Genomic DNA, 12,715 nt, shown 5'->3' on the forward strand with positions numbered 1-12,715 from the left:
TTTCGGCGAATATAAAAAATGAAAATCATTATTATTAATATATTATCAAAAATATTAGCAATCATAAGCTAATTCATTTTTATCGCTTTTTTAAATTAAAATTATATTAATGCTCTGTTGCATCAAGAGGGAAAAATTTTGAAAATATTATTTGAAGCATGCCATTTTTAATTGGGATTTGCTGCCGTTAATTAGCACCGCACCTCAATTGATTAAACATGTTATAGCTCTAAATGAACCTACATTTATGAAAATTTGTGTCTCCATATCCATTCGTTCTTTACATGTTTGCCGAAAAGCTAAATGCCCATATGTTCACGGCACATTTTAGATAATCAGCATATACACGATTGACAGTTATTTTAGTTAGCATATATAAAATAAAGCGAATGAAGTGAAACATATAATAAAATCTTTTATACTACAAAGATTTAAATAACAGTGGGTGAGTAGGTTTCGTAGAATAGATATGTAGGTAAAGATGTTTTCATGCTGCAAACGAAGAGCGAAGATGTCTTGGAAAAAGAAGAAACAGAGCAGAAGGCCGAGTCACAAGTTGGAACAGACTCTGTCGATGAGTCTGAAACTCGTCCAATGACTCAGCAAGAGCGGGTAAAAATTAAAGTAGATAACAACGGTAATTTGTGGGCACAACGTATATAAATTGACAACATGAATTTGATTTAATGCGAGTTTATCTTACCATCACTATCGTTATTTATTATATATTTTTATAAGTTTTGATATTAGATATTTTTTTGTTTCAATTGTTATACATGCAATATAATATAGGGCATCCCGTTGATACATAAGGAATTTATAATCTGCCAATATTAATATTAAAAGCATATATATATTAATTATATTATTATATATTAATTATATTTTACAATTTTATGAAATTTAAATATATGTTCTTTAATAATTGTTTATAACAATCTGCGTAATATAATGCATAATGAAATTTGCTTAAGAACAAATATAATGTACGTTGTATAGGTACCATATGCATGTGCTTGATTGATTTCATTACATACACTATAGTTCATTTTATCTACTGTACTCTATCATATTCTTATATTAATTCTTCCTTTTTAATAGGTAGGATATAAGCACTATTATATTAATATAGGTATATGATCTCGTGTATAAAAATAATTATGATTTACGATATAAAATTGATATTATAATTATGTCGATTTTTTTTTTTTACATGAGCATTTGAATTGATAAGCAAATAATTATTTGAATAAGTTGAATAATTTCAACTTATCGTGAATCAAAATTTCTATAAAATTTTTAAATCATTATTTTACCTAGTGTAAAATAACTCTCTAAGTATATTTCAGTATGGGCATAGAGTTTAGAAATAGAAAAAAATAAGAAAGTACAGTATATGTACATATATTTTTATTACAAATAGGGTGTACCAATACGTCTCTAGATTTTTTACCATTTTTAAATTATAATTTATATCCTTTGTAGTATGAGAACAAAACGTAGAATGTAGAATTCAGATTGCATTTTAAATATATAGAATTATTAAGCAATTAAATAAGTATATTAGATTGCAAAAATGTACACATATAGTACATCTACATATACTGTATCTAAAACAATTCTTTTTGTTATTCCCTTATTTTTGATACATTAAACATCTCTCTATATAATTCACAGTCTATCTATTTGATTTTGCATTTTTCCTCAAAATTTCCAATCTCAACGTAATTTTGTTATATATTTTTTAAAATATATCACAATATTTTTAATAAAAATTAATTTTTTCATATTTTTGTTTTCACATAAAGTCAATTAGAATATATCTTTATATTAAAATATAAAAAGCTGCAAGTATTTTTCTTATTCTAAAGCACAAGTAATGTATATACACATCGATTTAATTATTTTTATTATTAAATCAATACAATTATTAATATTTTTATAATATATAACAGGTATAATGCACCGATATTCCCTTTAAAATATAACTTTTCGAACTTTTTTCAATTATTATGCACGATGTATTGGTACATCTCGTAATTCAAATTTATTTTATCATACTAATATTTTTCTTATTTCCTTTTTCCTAGGGAGATGCATTAAGAAACAATCTCTTGGCTCGTTACTTTGGAAAATCCTTTATACAAAAACCGGAAACTGTGGAAATTGGAGTTTCGCATAGTGCTCTAGTTACTCATGGACCAGGAGGTATAGATGAAATTTTTAAAAAATAATTTTTTTCTTTATTTTTTTAAAAATATTAAATATTAAATAATTCAATCCCAATAGCTAAATTATTGAGTCGGGCGGGCCGCACTTTGCACGAAATTCAAAGTCATCTTGATCGTGAAGGCGCCTCAGATTTGGTAGTGGAATTAGTAATTAAAAGTGTACACTCTCCGAGTATATTTGTCGAAGCTATAGAACTTGGTATTGCATTATTAGAAGGAGGAAATCCTATTATTCAGAAAAGCGTATACAATAAATTGATGGGTGGTGATTTAAGCCAATCCTTTTTCAAGGCATGTTAATCAGCATTATTTTAAACGCTTTGATGAAGTTATAAGAACAAATAATTTAGTGTAAAAAATATATAATTTAATAGGTATTTTACGATAAGATGAAAGATGCGCAACAAGAAATCAAATCTACGGTTACCGTAAATACCTCTGATATAGCAGCTAAAGCTCATGAAGATAAAGAGCAAAATAAAGAAATAGAAAAAATATCGAGAAAGCGTACATCAGGTATAATACAACCGCATTCCAATTAAATTCATTTAGATTTGTTTACATTAATTTCTGTTCCATACAGGAAAGCCTAATGGAATAGTAATAACAGATGAATTACGAGAGGAATTGAATCAGGCTGCATCATCCACTGTTCAAGCGTATGCGAATGTTCGTAATCTTGCTTCTGGAGATGATGCATCAAATAATGCAGCTCTTGGTAGTGCACTCGAAGACATGATAGCTGAGAAATTAGAAAGGCATCGTACTGGAACGAGTGGTACGGAAAGAGATGAAGGGCAATTGAGTGCGAAAGTTTTAGTAATGCAACCAATTTTACGTTTTTTGCAATTATTGTGTGAAAATCACAATCGTGATTTGCAGGTAAAATTTTTTCTAACTTTCGTATTAACTTTAATATTCGTATTAACTTTTTTTTACTTTCGATGTTGTAGAATTTATTACATTAATATTTTTTTTATTTTTACAGAATTTCTTACGTAATCAAAATAACAAAACGAACTTTAATTTAGTATCCGAAACGCTTATGTTTTTGGATTGCATCTGCGGTTCAACGACTGGCGGATTAGGATTGTTAGGATTGTATATAAATGAACATAATGTTGCGCTGATCAATCAGACTTTGGAAACATTAACAGAATATTGTCAGGGACCATGTCATGATAATCAGAATTGTATCGCGACTCACGAGTCTAATGGATTAGATATAATTACAGCCTTAATACTAAATGATATTAATCCTTTAGGAAAGACTAGAATGGATTTAGTGTTAGAGTTAAAAAATAATGCTAGCAAATTGTTGCTCGCTATAATGGAAAGTAGAGGAGACAGCGAAAATGCAGAAAGAATTATGTATAATATGAATCCAAAACAATTAGTTGATGTTGCATGTCGTGCGTTTCATCAAGAATCTTTAGACGATGATGGTGATACAGATGATTCCTCTACAGATGGTGAAGAAGGAGTATCACCCAAAGAAGTAATACATTTGGAAATTAATAAATTTCAAATAATAAACAAATAAGATACAAATTATTAATAATTAATTATTTTTTCAGGTTGGACATAATATTTATATTTTATGTCATCAATTAGCACAACACAATAAAGAATTAGCATCGATGTTAAAACCATCTGAACAAAATAATGCAGATCCAAAAATTAATAAAGCACTACAATATTATGCAACTCATACAGCTCAAATTGAGGTATAATATAACATTTATATATATATATATATATAATTAAGAAACATTTTAAAAATAATTTGTAATTTATTTTATATAGATTGTTAGACATGATAGAACATTGGAACAAATTGTGTTTCCTATTCCTGAAATTTGTGAACTTATTACATTGGACACAAAGATTAAAGTATTACATACTACAGAACGTGATGACCAAGGATCGAAAGTTTCAGACTTCTTTGAAAGGACTGAAGATATGTTCAATGAAATGAAGTGGCAAAAGAAACTTAGAGGTATGATACTTCAATATGATACTTCAATATTGATGTTTTGTTCATAAAAAATACATTATAAAAATATATTTTTTATAATTTTTTAGGACAACCAGTACTATTTTGGATGAGTAGTTATATGTCACTTTGGAGCAATATTTTATTCAATTGTGCAGTTCTCATAAATCTTATTGTAGCTTTCTTCTATCCATTTGTAGACTCTGTGCCTAGTAAGTTTTTTTTCTAACAACTTTTTTTTATCGGATAAATGAATTTAAATGTTTTCTTTTTTTATTGTAGAACTAAGTTCACATTTATCTGCTCTTATTTGGACGGTAATGTTATCGTCAGCAGTTATTGTCATTACACTACCACGAGAATCTGGTATACGAACGCTAGTAGCTTCAACAATATTACGATTGATTTTTTCTATAGGACCAAAACCAACGTTATGGTTACTCGGTTTCCTTACGGTATTAGATTTAGAAGTTTTTTTAAAAAATATATAATTAAAATGTTATTTTATTAATTTATTTTTGTATTTATATAATTAATAATATTTTTTAGGTTGTATTAAAAGTTGTACATCTCATAAGTATTATAGGTAATCAGGGCACTTTGACAAAGAGCTTAGAGCAAATAGTGACGAATGTTGAACTTTTGTATCATATATCATATCTTATATTTTGCGTTCTTGGTATTTGTATGCATCCATTTTTCTACTCAGTTTTAGTACGTATTAAAATATATAGAATATATATAGAATATAGAATAATTTGATATAAACTTAAAGCGAAATATTAAATTTTATATATTTTAGCTCTTTGATGTAGTGTATCGCGAAGAAACATTGCTCAATGTAATAAGATCTGTTACAAGAAACGGAAGATCCATTATACTTACTGCTGTATTGGCATTAATTCTAGTTTATATGTTTTCCATTATCGGTTTTATGTTTTTCAAAGATGATTTCCTAGTAACTGTTGATGAAAATCTTGCATGTAAGTATAATATCTAACATTTTATAATTATCTTTAATGATAAAAATATTGATTTTTTATGTATATTAATTATAGCATCATATGTGACTGAAAATGTAGATACTTGTAATGCTGTTGATAATGAAAAATGTGAAGCAACAGAAACAGTATCCCGATATATACGCGAAGGTATTTATTTAAATACATTTTTTATTTATAAAAATATAATTATTTGTAATTATAATTTTTACACTTTTACGATTATGCAGCTCATGAAAAAGACAGTCTAGCAGAAGTAATTAATGTTGGTGGAGAATTAAAAGAACGAGCATGTGATTCTCTAGTTATGTGTATTGTTACAACTTTGAATCAAGGTTTAAGAAATGGTGGAGGTATAGGAGATATTTTACGGGCACCATCTAGTACTGTAAGTATAGAAACAAAATTACAAAAAAGATGCTACTATCAATATATTGATAATAATTGTTTTGCAGGAACCTTTGTTTGTTGCTAGAGTTGTATATGATTTATTGTTCTTCTTCATTGTAATAATTATTGTTCTGAATCTCATTTTTGGTGTTATCATTGATACATTTGCTGATCTCAGATCAGAAAAGCAGCAAAAGGAATTAATTTTGAAGAATACTTGTTTCATTTGTGGTAAGTATTATTTTTATATTATTTATTTGACTGTTATTGTATATAATATTTAATTTTACAGGATTGAATAGATCGTCTTTCGATAACAAGACGGTTTCCTTTGAGGAACATGTAAAACATGAACATAATATGTGGCATTATCTATATTTCATTGTTCTGGTAAAAGTGAAAGATCCTACAGAATTCACAGGTCCAGAATCTTACGTGTATGCTATGGTGAAGGTAATAGTCCATAGAGCTTCAAAAAATTGAATCGTGCTTAAACTTTTAAGCTCTGTGTACTTTTTACAGGATCGAAATCTTGACTGGTTCCCGAGATTGAGAGCTAAATCGTTGGCAGCAGATGAGGGAGAAGGGGAACAAGTAGAATTAAGAAGTTTACAATCTCAGTTAGAATCCACGCAACAGTTAGTGAAATGTTTATCTCAACAACTTACCGAGCTTCGCGATCAGGTAAATTATGTTTAAGAATTTATATTATTGTGAATATTTTCATTATTTTGATTGTAAATATTTTGATGAATTATATAAATCTAAATTTTTATATAAAATTAAATTTTTTTTTTAATAGATGACGGAGCAACGAAAACAGAAGCAACGGTTAGGTCTTTTGAATTCTGCATCGGCATTTTTACACAACGTACCAGCGTAAATCTAAGTAATGCACTTCAGAATTTCGTTTTTAATCATATAGGAATCTCAATTTGATACTCTAACATGATATTTAATTGATAAGTTTGTGTGTTCTTAAAAAGCATTTAAAGACACAGGGAAATACTATGAGAGTAACACACGTAGCATTTGTACGGTTTTGTTCCTAACTTCAAAGAAAGTTATTTAAGTAGAATAGTAAAACTCAAATTTATTAAAAATAATATTAATTTTGTTGTTTTTAAATGAAGAAAAAGTACATTTTGTAATGAATTGCATCATATATGTTAAATTTAGTCAGTTAATTGAAAAATTACATTAAATATTAATATTTATTAATTATAATTAAAAAATATCAAATCAATTTCATTTCATGCAAATAATTTCAGTAGGGTCCGTGTTACTTAAAACTAAACGATCAGAAAAAATCTTAAAGGTTGGCATGATTTTTATCATTACAAATAAATAGCCAAAGGAGTGTATCAAAGTGTGCTGTTATAAATAAAATATATCTAAAATTCTCATTGAGATTTTAATATGTTTACAATTTGTTTAAAATAAGTCCTTAAGAATATTGATCTATCCATTAATGGATATGTAAAATAAATATCTGATTGATTTTATTGATAACATTGATTTTTGGTTGTGTTATAGATATTTAAGTTTGTAAAATTGAAAAATTTTTCAATTATCATTTTTGAAAGAATTTTTATAGAGTAAGTTTGTATGATAGATTGAGGAATATTAGATTTTCCTCTTTTGAATTTTTATTAAAAAATACGCACAGATTTTTAAACAACGTGCGTAAAAATTTTAATAAAATAAATATCTTTTTTAAATATTAAGATTAAAAAAAACATCAAACATTATATTATTAAATTATTTATTGATTTTTAAATTTAATTTAAAAAAATTGTCAAAATAAATTAAATAAAAAGTTCTTGAATAAATAGTTGTTATCTGGTTATGAATTTATAAAGCAATAGAAAGCAAAAGAATAAAATAAGAATAAAATAATCGTTATATAATTGTACGTCTGTTATAAAATTTTAATGCTTACTAATACCGTTTAATAGATATACTAATTATTTATAGCGATGGGAAATGTGAATAAATGATTACGATCATTTCGAATGATCATTATGCGACAGATTTTTATGTGATTTCTCGTAAATATTTATAGCAAATTAATGTCAATGAATATTATTGTTTAGTTCTGAATACATAGATGTAAGTTAAGATAATTGTTGTATCTAAAGTATGTTAAATGAAAATTTATAGAAATTGTTATTATGCACCGAATACACATAAATATCGTGTGCAATATAATGTTACGTTTTCAATTCGTTAAAATTTATTTTCCATTATTAACAGTGTTTTACATTCATCCCTGTCTATATATGTATAAACATTTATATATATATATTGTATGTTGATAATTTGTTTTCTTTTTTAAATAGCGAAAGTAGATGTATATACGCATACATTTTGTTAAATGTTTATCACACTCCACAATTCGTATTTGAGAATACAATTAGAAACGTCGTTTCTGTTTGTGCCAATTTTATAAAATATTAGCGAATCGTTATTTGAGATTTTCATCTTAAAACAAAGAAAATTAAATCGTAGATATGTTATTTATAGATGTACATGTTTCATCTTCCGATTGTAGGATGTATAAATACGTATGTAGAATTGTATTAAAACTTGTATGTGAATAAATTATCCTTTTTTTATCAAAGCAATCTTACGATTTAATTAACCTTTATACATGTACGAAATTTAAAAAATGCAAAACAAAAAATATATTTTATCTATTGATTATGAATTTTTATAAATTGTATATTCATTTTATATTTAGAATGTCTCATATTATTATCTTAATTTATGTCATTATTTTTCTTCATAATAAAAAATGTTTTAGATAAAAATTGAATGGTTTCAAGGAAATTCTATATATTCTATATATTCTAATATTGTTAATATGTTTCCAACATATTAGTCGTAACATAGAAGTCGTATGAGGATTAAATTATTTTTTTTAAATAGAATTATGTATTTTTTAAATGACAAGTGCAACACGTTATTCCTTATAAATAATGCATTTTATAAAGAATATTTCTATAAATACAAGATATTTCAAATATTTTAATAATGTAAAACATCTACTATATTGCTAAATTTTCTAATTAAATTTTAATTTCAAAAACAAATTATCAGAAAACATTTAGTAGTGCAAAACATGACAACTTTTATTATAAGAAATAAATATAAAAAAGATAAATTTATTTTTTACCTTTAGAAAATGTTGAAAAAACGATACAAAATCCTCTAAAAATAACAGCTGCAAATATGCAATAAAATTTTTCCACAAGCATTCAAAAGATAGCGTTATTTCTTAATTCTTATTCTATCTTATTTTACTTATTATTGGTAGTCAAAAGATGGTATTGATAGTTAATTCTTACCTTATTTCTTACTATTAGTTTGCTCTCTTTATATCTTATATATTTAATTTACCATATTTTAAAAATGGCGTTGATTTTATAATTTTTATTATATCTGTTTTATTATTTGTGCCTATTACTTCCTTGAGATTACTTCCTTCATATTATTCATATCATTGGGATATATATTATTCAGGTAAAAAATCATAACTATATATCTGATTTCTGTTTTATTTTATTCGTACTTTATATGAAACAATTGACTATTTATTCTGACTTAAGTATACGCGACTAGTACATATATCTTGTATGTATCATCAAGTAACATGTATCTTTCCTTTGTAAGGTAAATGTGTCTTGTGTAAAATCGATACATTTATTTAAGGAACAGATCGCATTACAATCGTTGTTAGGACGTAATCGAGTAATGTAAAAAGGAACGGTCCACTCATAATTTTATTTCTTTTTATTTTTCATTCAATGATTTTTTAGAATGAACAACTGAAATTTCTGTCGATTCACCGATTTCAAACACAAGTCACTTAAATCACATGCCATTGTTGTTTGGCTGATATAAATTGTTAATTTATTAAATGATGTATGTCTCTTTTTTTTCATAATGTCACTTCTTAAAATAATATTGATTAATTACATTGTGACTTTCATCTCTGTTTCGACGAGGTTGCAGAAAAGAGACTATTATTTTTCTATTCGAGCGCTTATTCTTTTATTATACAAATCTTAACATTTTTATCCTTCATTACGGATAAATTTCTATTCTTTTATTTATTAATCGTTTCGATCATTACTAGCCTTCAATCATTACTTGCATTCTGATAAAATTCAGTCTTTCAATTAGCTAATATTATAAATTAATTCTAAAAAAATTTTAAGTTATTATTATTATTAATTTTTCTCATAATAAACACATTCCTATTAATTAATGAAAATTGTGCGGTAAATTTAATTATATTTATTCGAACATAATAAATGAAATATTAACAGAAGCATTAAGATTAATATCGAAGGTTTGTAATGATTCGAATGAATTTCACGCAACAAGAGGTCGTTTTATACATGTTATGATTTAATTAGAAATTTTAACAGGCATTAAAATCTCTGGTAATATAACTGCATTGTTTCGATGCGAAATGGTACAGTTTGTGCAATTACGAAGTATAAAAATGTTACTAAAAATAAATAATAGAAATTACTATATATACGATAGTCATAAGCTACAAAAGATTATTTAAATGCGTTAAACGAAGAATATGGCTTATTACATTCTGTACAAATAATGGCAGCAATATCGTAATGCTATAAAACTTAACCAATAGAAACATTTTCACATCGTTGGATGGTTCTTTTAATACAATAAGCCTGTGTCATTTAGCTTAATATATATTTTTTAATCGATAAATATATTAAACATTCATGTTCTATTCCATTCCGTTTATTCTAACGATCAATCGCATTTTCGGAAGTCGATCAAGAAACAATTATTTCTTTAAAAAATTCGAAGTTTTTATTTAATTATTTTTCATTTCGTGAAATAAATATTGTTTTTCATGAAAGAAAAGTTTTTTGACAGAATCCCATAAATATGTTAACAATTATTTGTAATATTGCCTTAGGACAGTCGAAGCTCGTTCGATAAAATACAATCTGTTTCCGTTCATGAGTTCGCGCCATGTTTACAATAAATTGCCGCGTAATTTACAATTATATCGAGGTCTTAACATATTTCGTGATATTCTGTACAAATCTTATTTATGCTATTTACGTATTTACAAGAAACTATAATATAGAATTTCTTTTCTTACATATTTATTTTGGCATTTGCGTGAAAATGATGACGCGTGGTTTTTTTTTCGCTATTTCAAATCCGTGCATCGCGTTTTTTTCTTTTGTTTCTTTTCGTACGTATATATTTACTTGCTATATTTATATTTATGTATATTTATACGGTTGACAGAATGTGACGTATAGAAAGAATTTTAAATATTTTAATATATAAAGATTATAAAACAGTTACATAAAAAATTATTGATTTATAATGCAAATATTATATAATGAAAATAAATAATTTAATAAAATATAATATAATTTTGTTATTTTTTAATCTTTAATAATTGTAGAAATAAATAATGTTAATAAGATAATATAAAATAGATAATATTTAAATATTTCTTTATAAATGTCTCAATCTATATATAAATTTATGTATATGTATATATATATATATATATATATATAATATGTACATGCTCTATTAGACTCTTATAATTAAAACGAGTGGTATACACCGAGTGTGTATGATTTATAATTATATTTATATATATATATTTCTCTCTTGTTTTCTCTGATTCGCATTTAATTCATTTTTTATATATGTATATTTATATATATGTAATTCGACTAGAGCGTTGAATTCCAAAATTCGATTTCATGCTATTCATTCTCTTCAATTTATCAGATGAAATTTTAACCTTGTTAATATTCATCTACGTGTGACAATATCGAACAATTACGCTAAAATATCGGTAATTGAAAAATATTTGAGCTTTCGATTAAATCATTTTAGAATTTTCGTGTTCTTTGATCAGCATTCAATGCTCGTTTGCTCGAGAACTATGATTGCAAATTAATCTCTATTACACATTTGATTATCCCCTTTGTTCAATACGATGAAATTCTATTTTAAATGAAAAAAAAAAAAAAAAGAAAAATAGATTGCAGACAAGTAATATACAATTTAAAAAATAATTGTCGAATATTTGCGTAGAAACGAATTGGAAATGAATTTCATTTAATTGCAATTATTCTCGAGCAATCTATTTAATTTAGAATATTCAGTTCCCGTATGATTAAAAGCGAGGTAATTTTATGGCGACTGATTTTAATATTTCATCAAAAGGGCACGATATTTCCTCGAACTTTTTCTCTTCTAAACTTTTAGAAAACTTCACACAATACCAGTGACGTAATATTTTATGAAAACTAACATGAAGCTTTTAAAACTTCTATAATAAGTTTCGTTTTATGCAATCATTTCGCTCTTTAAACATTTCTATCCATAAATTTTTTTATTTTTGGAGAAAATTGAACCGCTGAAAGAACTTTCAGGAAACACGATCGTAGTCATTACGATAATATTAATGTTCGAGTTCGTTCACACACAGTGTGGTACAATAATACAAATCTTAGGCTCGTTCGCAACAGTTTATCTCTGATTGTGAACAGGAACGTGTATAGGACACGGTGTGTCGAGTAGACTCAACAACCGGCCATGTAAGCGAATAGTATAGCGAACAGAATTAGGTTTCGCGCTTCTAGTAGTCCATTTCCAGTCGAGGAGTCTATCACGTGATTCGGTGCTGGCGACGGCCCGCTCTTGTGCGTGTTTGCGATTACAGACTCGCTCCGCCATTTCATCGTGTATTCCGGTGCTGTCCTTCCTAGTGCTTGCAATCTGTGAACAGATCATTTCATAAATATAACAAAGATAAATCAATGAAAATCTAAAGTTAAATAAATCCACAAATAAATTGAATCACGAGCAAATTTTCTTCAAGAGTCTTATCTAACACGAATAACAAATAAATGCACATAGAAAGTGACCAAAGAAACAATTCTTATAAGGCATTCTTAGAGGAGTCTGATATATTATTCTAATACGCATCATCATTCTTAACTCGCTCTCTATCAAGACCAAGCTCAAACGCGATTTCTCACACGTCGGAAAAAAAAAAAAAAAAAAAAAAAAAA

The 12,715-nt window shown here is 26.2% G+C and overlaps 2 protein-coding genes across 7 annotated transcripts in view; one reads left to right on the top strand and one right to left on the bottom strand.

Moving 5' to 3' along the window:
- LOC102672413 (inositol 1,4,5-trisphosphate receptor) overlaps positions 1 to 7,024 on the top strand; it is a 39,403-nt gene extending 32,379 nt beyond the window's left edge. For both annotated transcript variants that reach the window (XM_031512937.1, XM_031512938.1), the window contains 18 exons: positions 505 to 612; positions 2,091 to 2,208; positions 2,290 to 2,522; positions 2,606 to 2,747; positions 2,815 to 3,113; positions 3,220 to 3,729; positions 3,809 to 3,958; positions 4,038 to 4,230; positions 4,317 to 4,439; positions 4,510 to 4,682; positions 4,777 to 4,941; positions 5,030 to 5,210; positions 5,286 to 5,378; positions 5,459 to 5,616; positions 5,684 to 5,849; positions 5,911 to 6,071; positions 6,141 to 6,302; positions 6,421 to 7,024. In XM_031512937.1, coding sequence (XP_031368797.1) covers positions 505 to 612; positions 2,091 to 2,208; positions 2,290 to 2,522; positions 2,606 to 2,747; positions 2,815 to 3,113; positions 3,220 to 3,729; positions 3,809 to 3,958; positions 4,038 to 4,230; positions 4,317 to 4,439; positions 4,510 to 4,682; positions 4,777 to 4,941; positions 5,030 to 5,210; positions 5,286 to 5,378; positions 5,459 to 5,616; positions 5,684 to 5,849; positions 5,911 to 6,071; positions 6,141 to 6,302; positions 6,421 to 6,501 — 3,216 coding nt within the window. In that variant the 3' untranslated portion in view covers positions 6,502 to 7,024. The remainder of the gene's footprint in view (positions 1 to 504; positions 613 to 2,090; positions 2,209 to 2,289; positions 2,523 to 2,605; positions 2,748 to 2,814; positions 3,114 to 3,219; positions 3,730 to 3,808; positions 3,959 to 4,037; positions 4,231 to 4,316; positions 4,440 to 4,509; positions 4,683 to 4,776; positions 4,942 to 5,029; positions 5,211 to 5,285; positions 5,379 to 5,458; positions 5,617 to 5,683; positions 5,850 to 5,910; positions 6,072 to 6,140; positions 6,303 to 6,420) is intronic.
- Positions 7,025 to 11,303: 4,279 nt separating this feature from the next.
- The window catches only part of LOC102680309, a 199,394-nt gene continuing 197,982 nt past the window's right edge, over positions 11,304 to 12,715 (bottom strand). For all 5 annotated transcript variants that reach the window (XM_006620756.2, XM_006620755.2, XM_006620757.2 and 2 more), the window contains one exon: positions 11,304 to 12,419. In XM_006620756.2, the coding sequence (XP_006620819.1) occupies positions 12,224 to 12,419 (196 nt within the window). In that variant the 3' untranslated portion in view covers positions 11,304 to 12,223. The remainder of the gene's footprint in view (positions 12,420 to 12,715) is intronic.

This window comes from Apis dorsata, unplaced genomic scaffold, assembly GCF_000469605.1.
Source record: "Apis dorsata unplaced genomic scaffold, Apis dorsata 1.3 scaffold_527, whole genome shotgun sequence".
NCBI classification, from domain to species: Eukaryota; Metazoa; Arthropoda; class Insecta; order Hymenoptera; family Apidae; genus Apis; species Apis dorsata.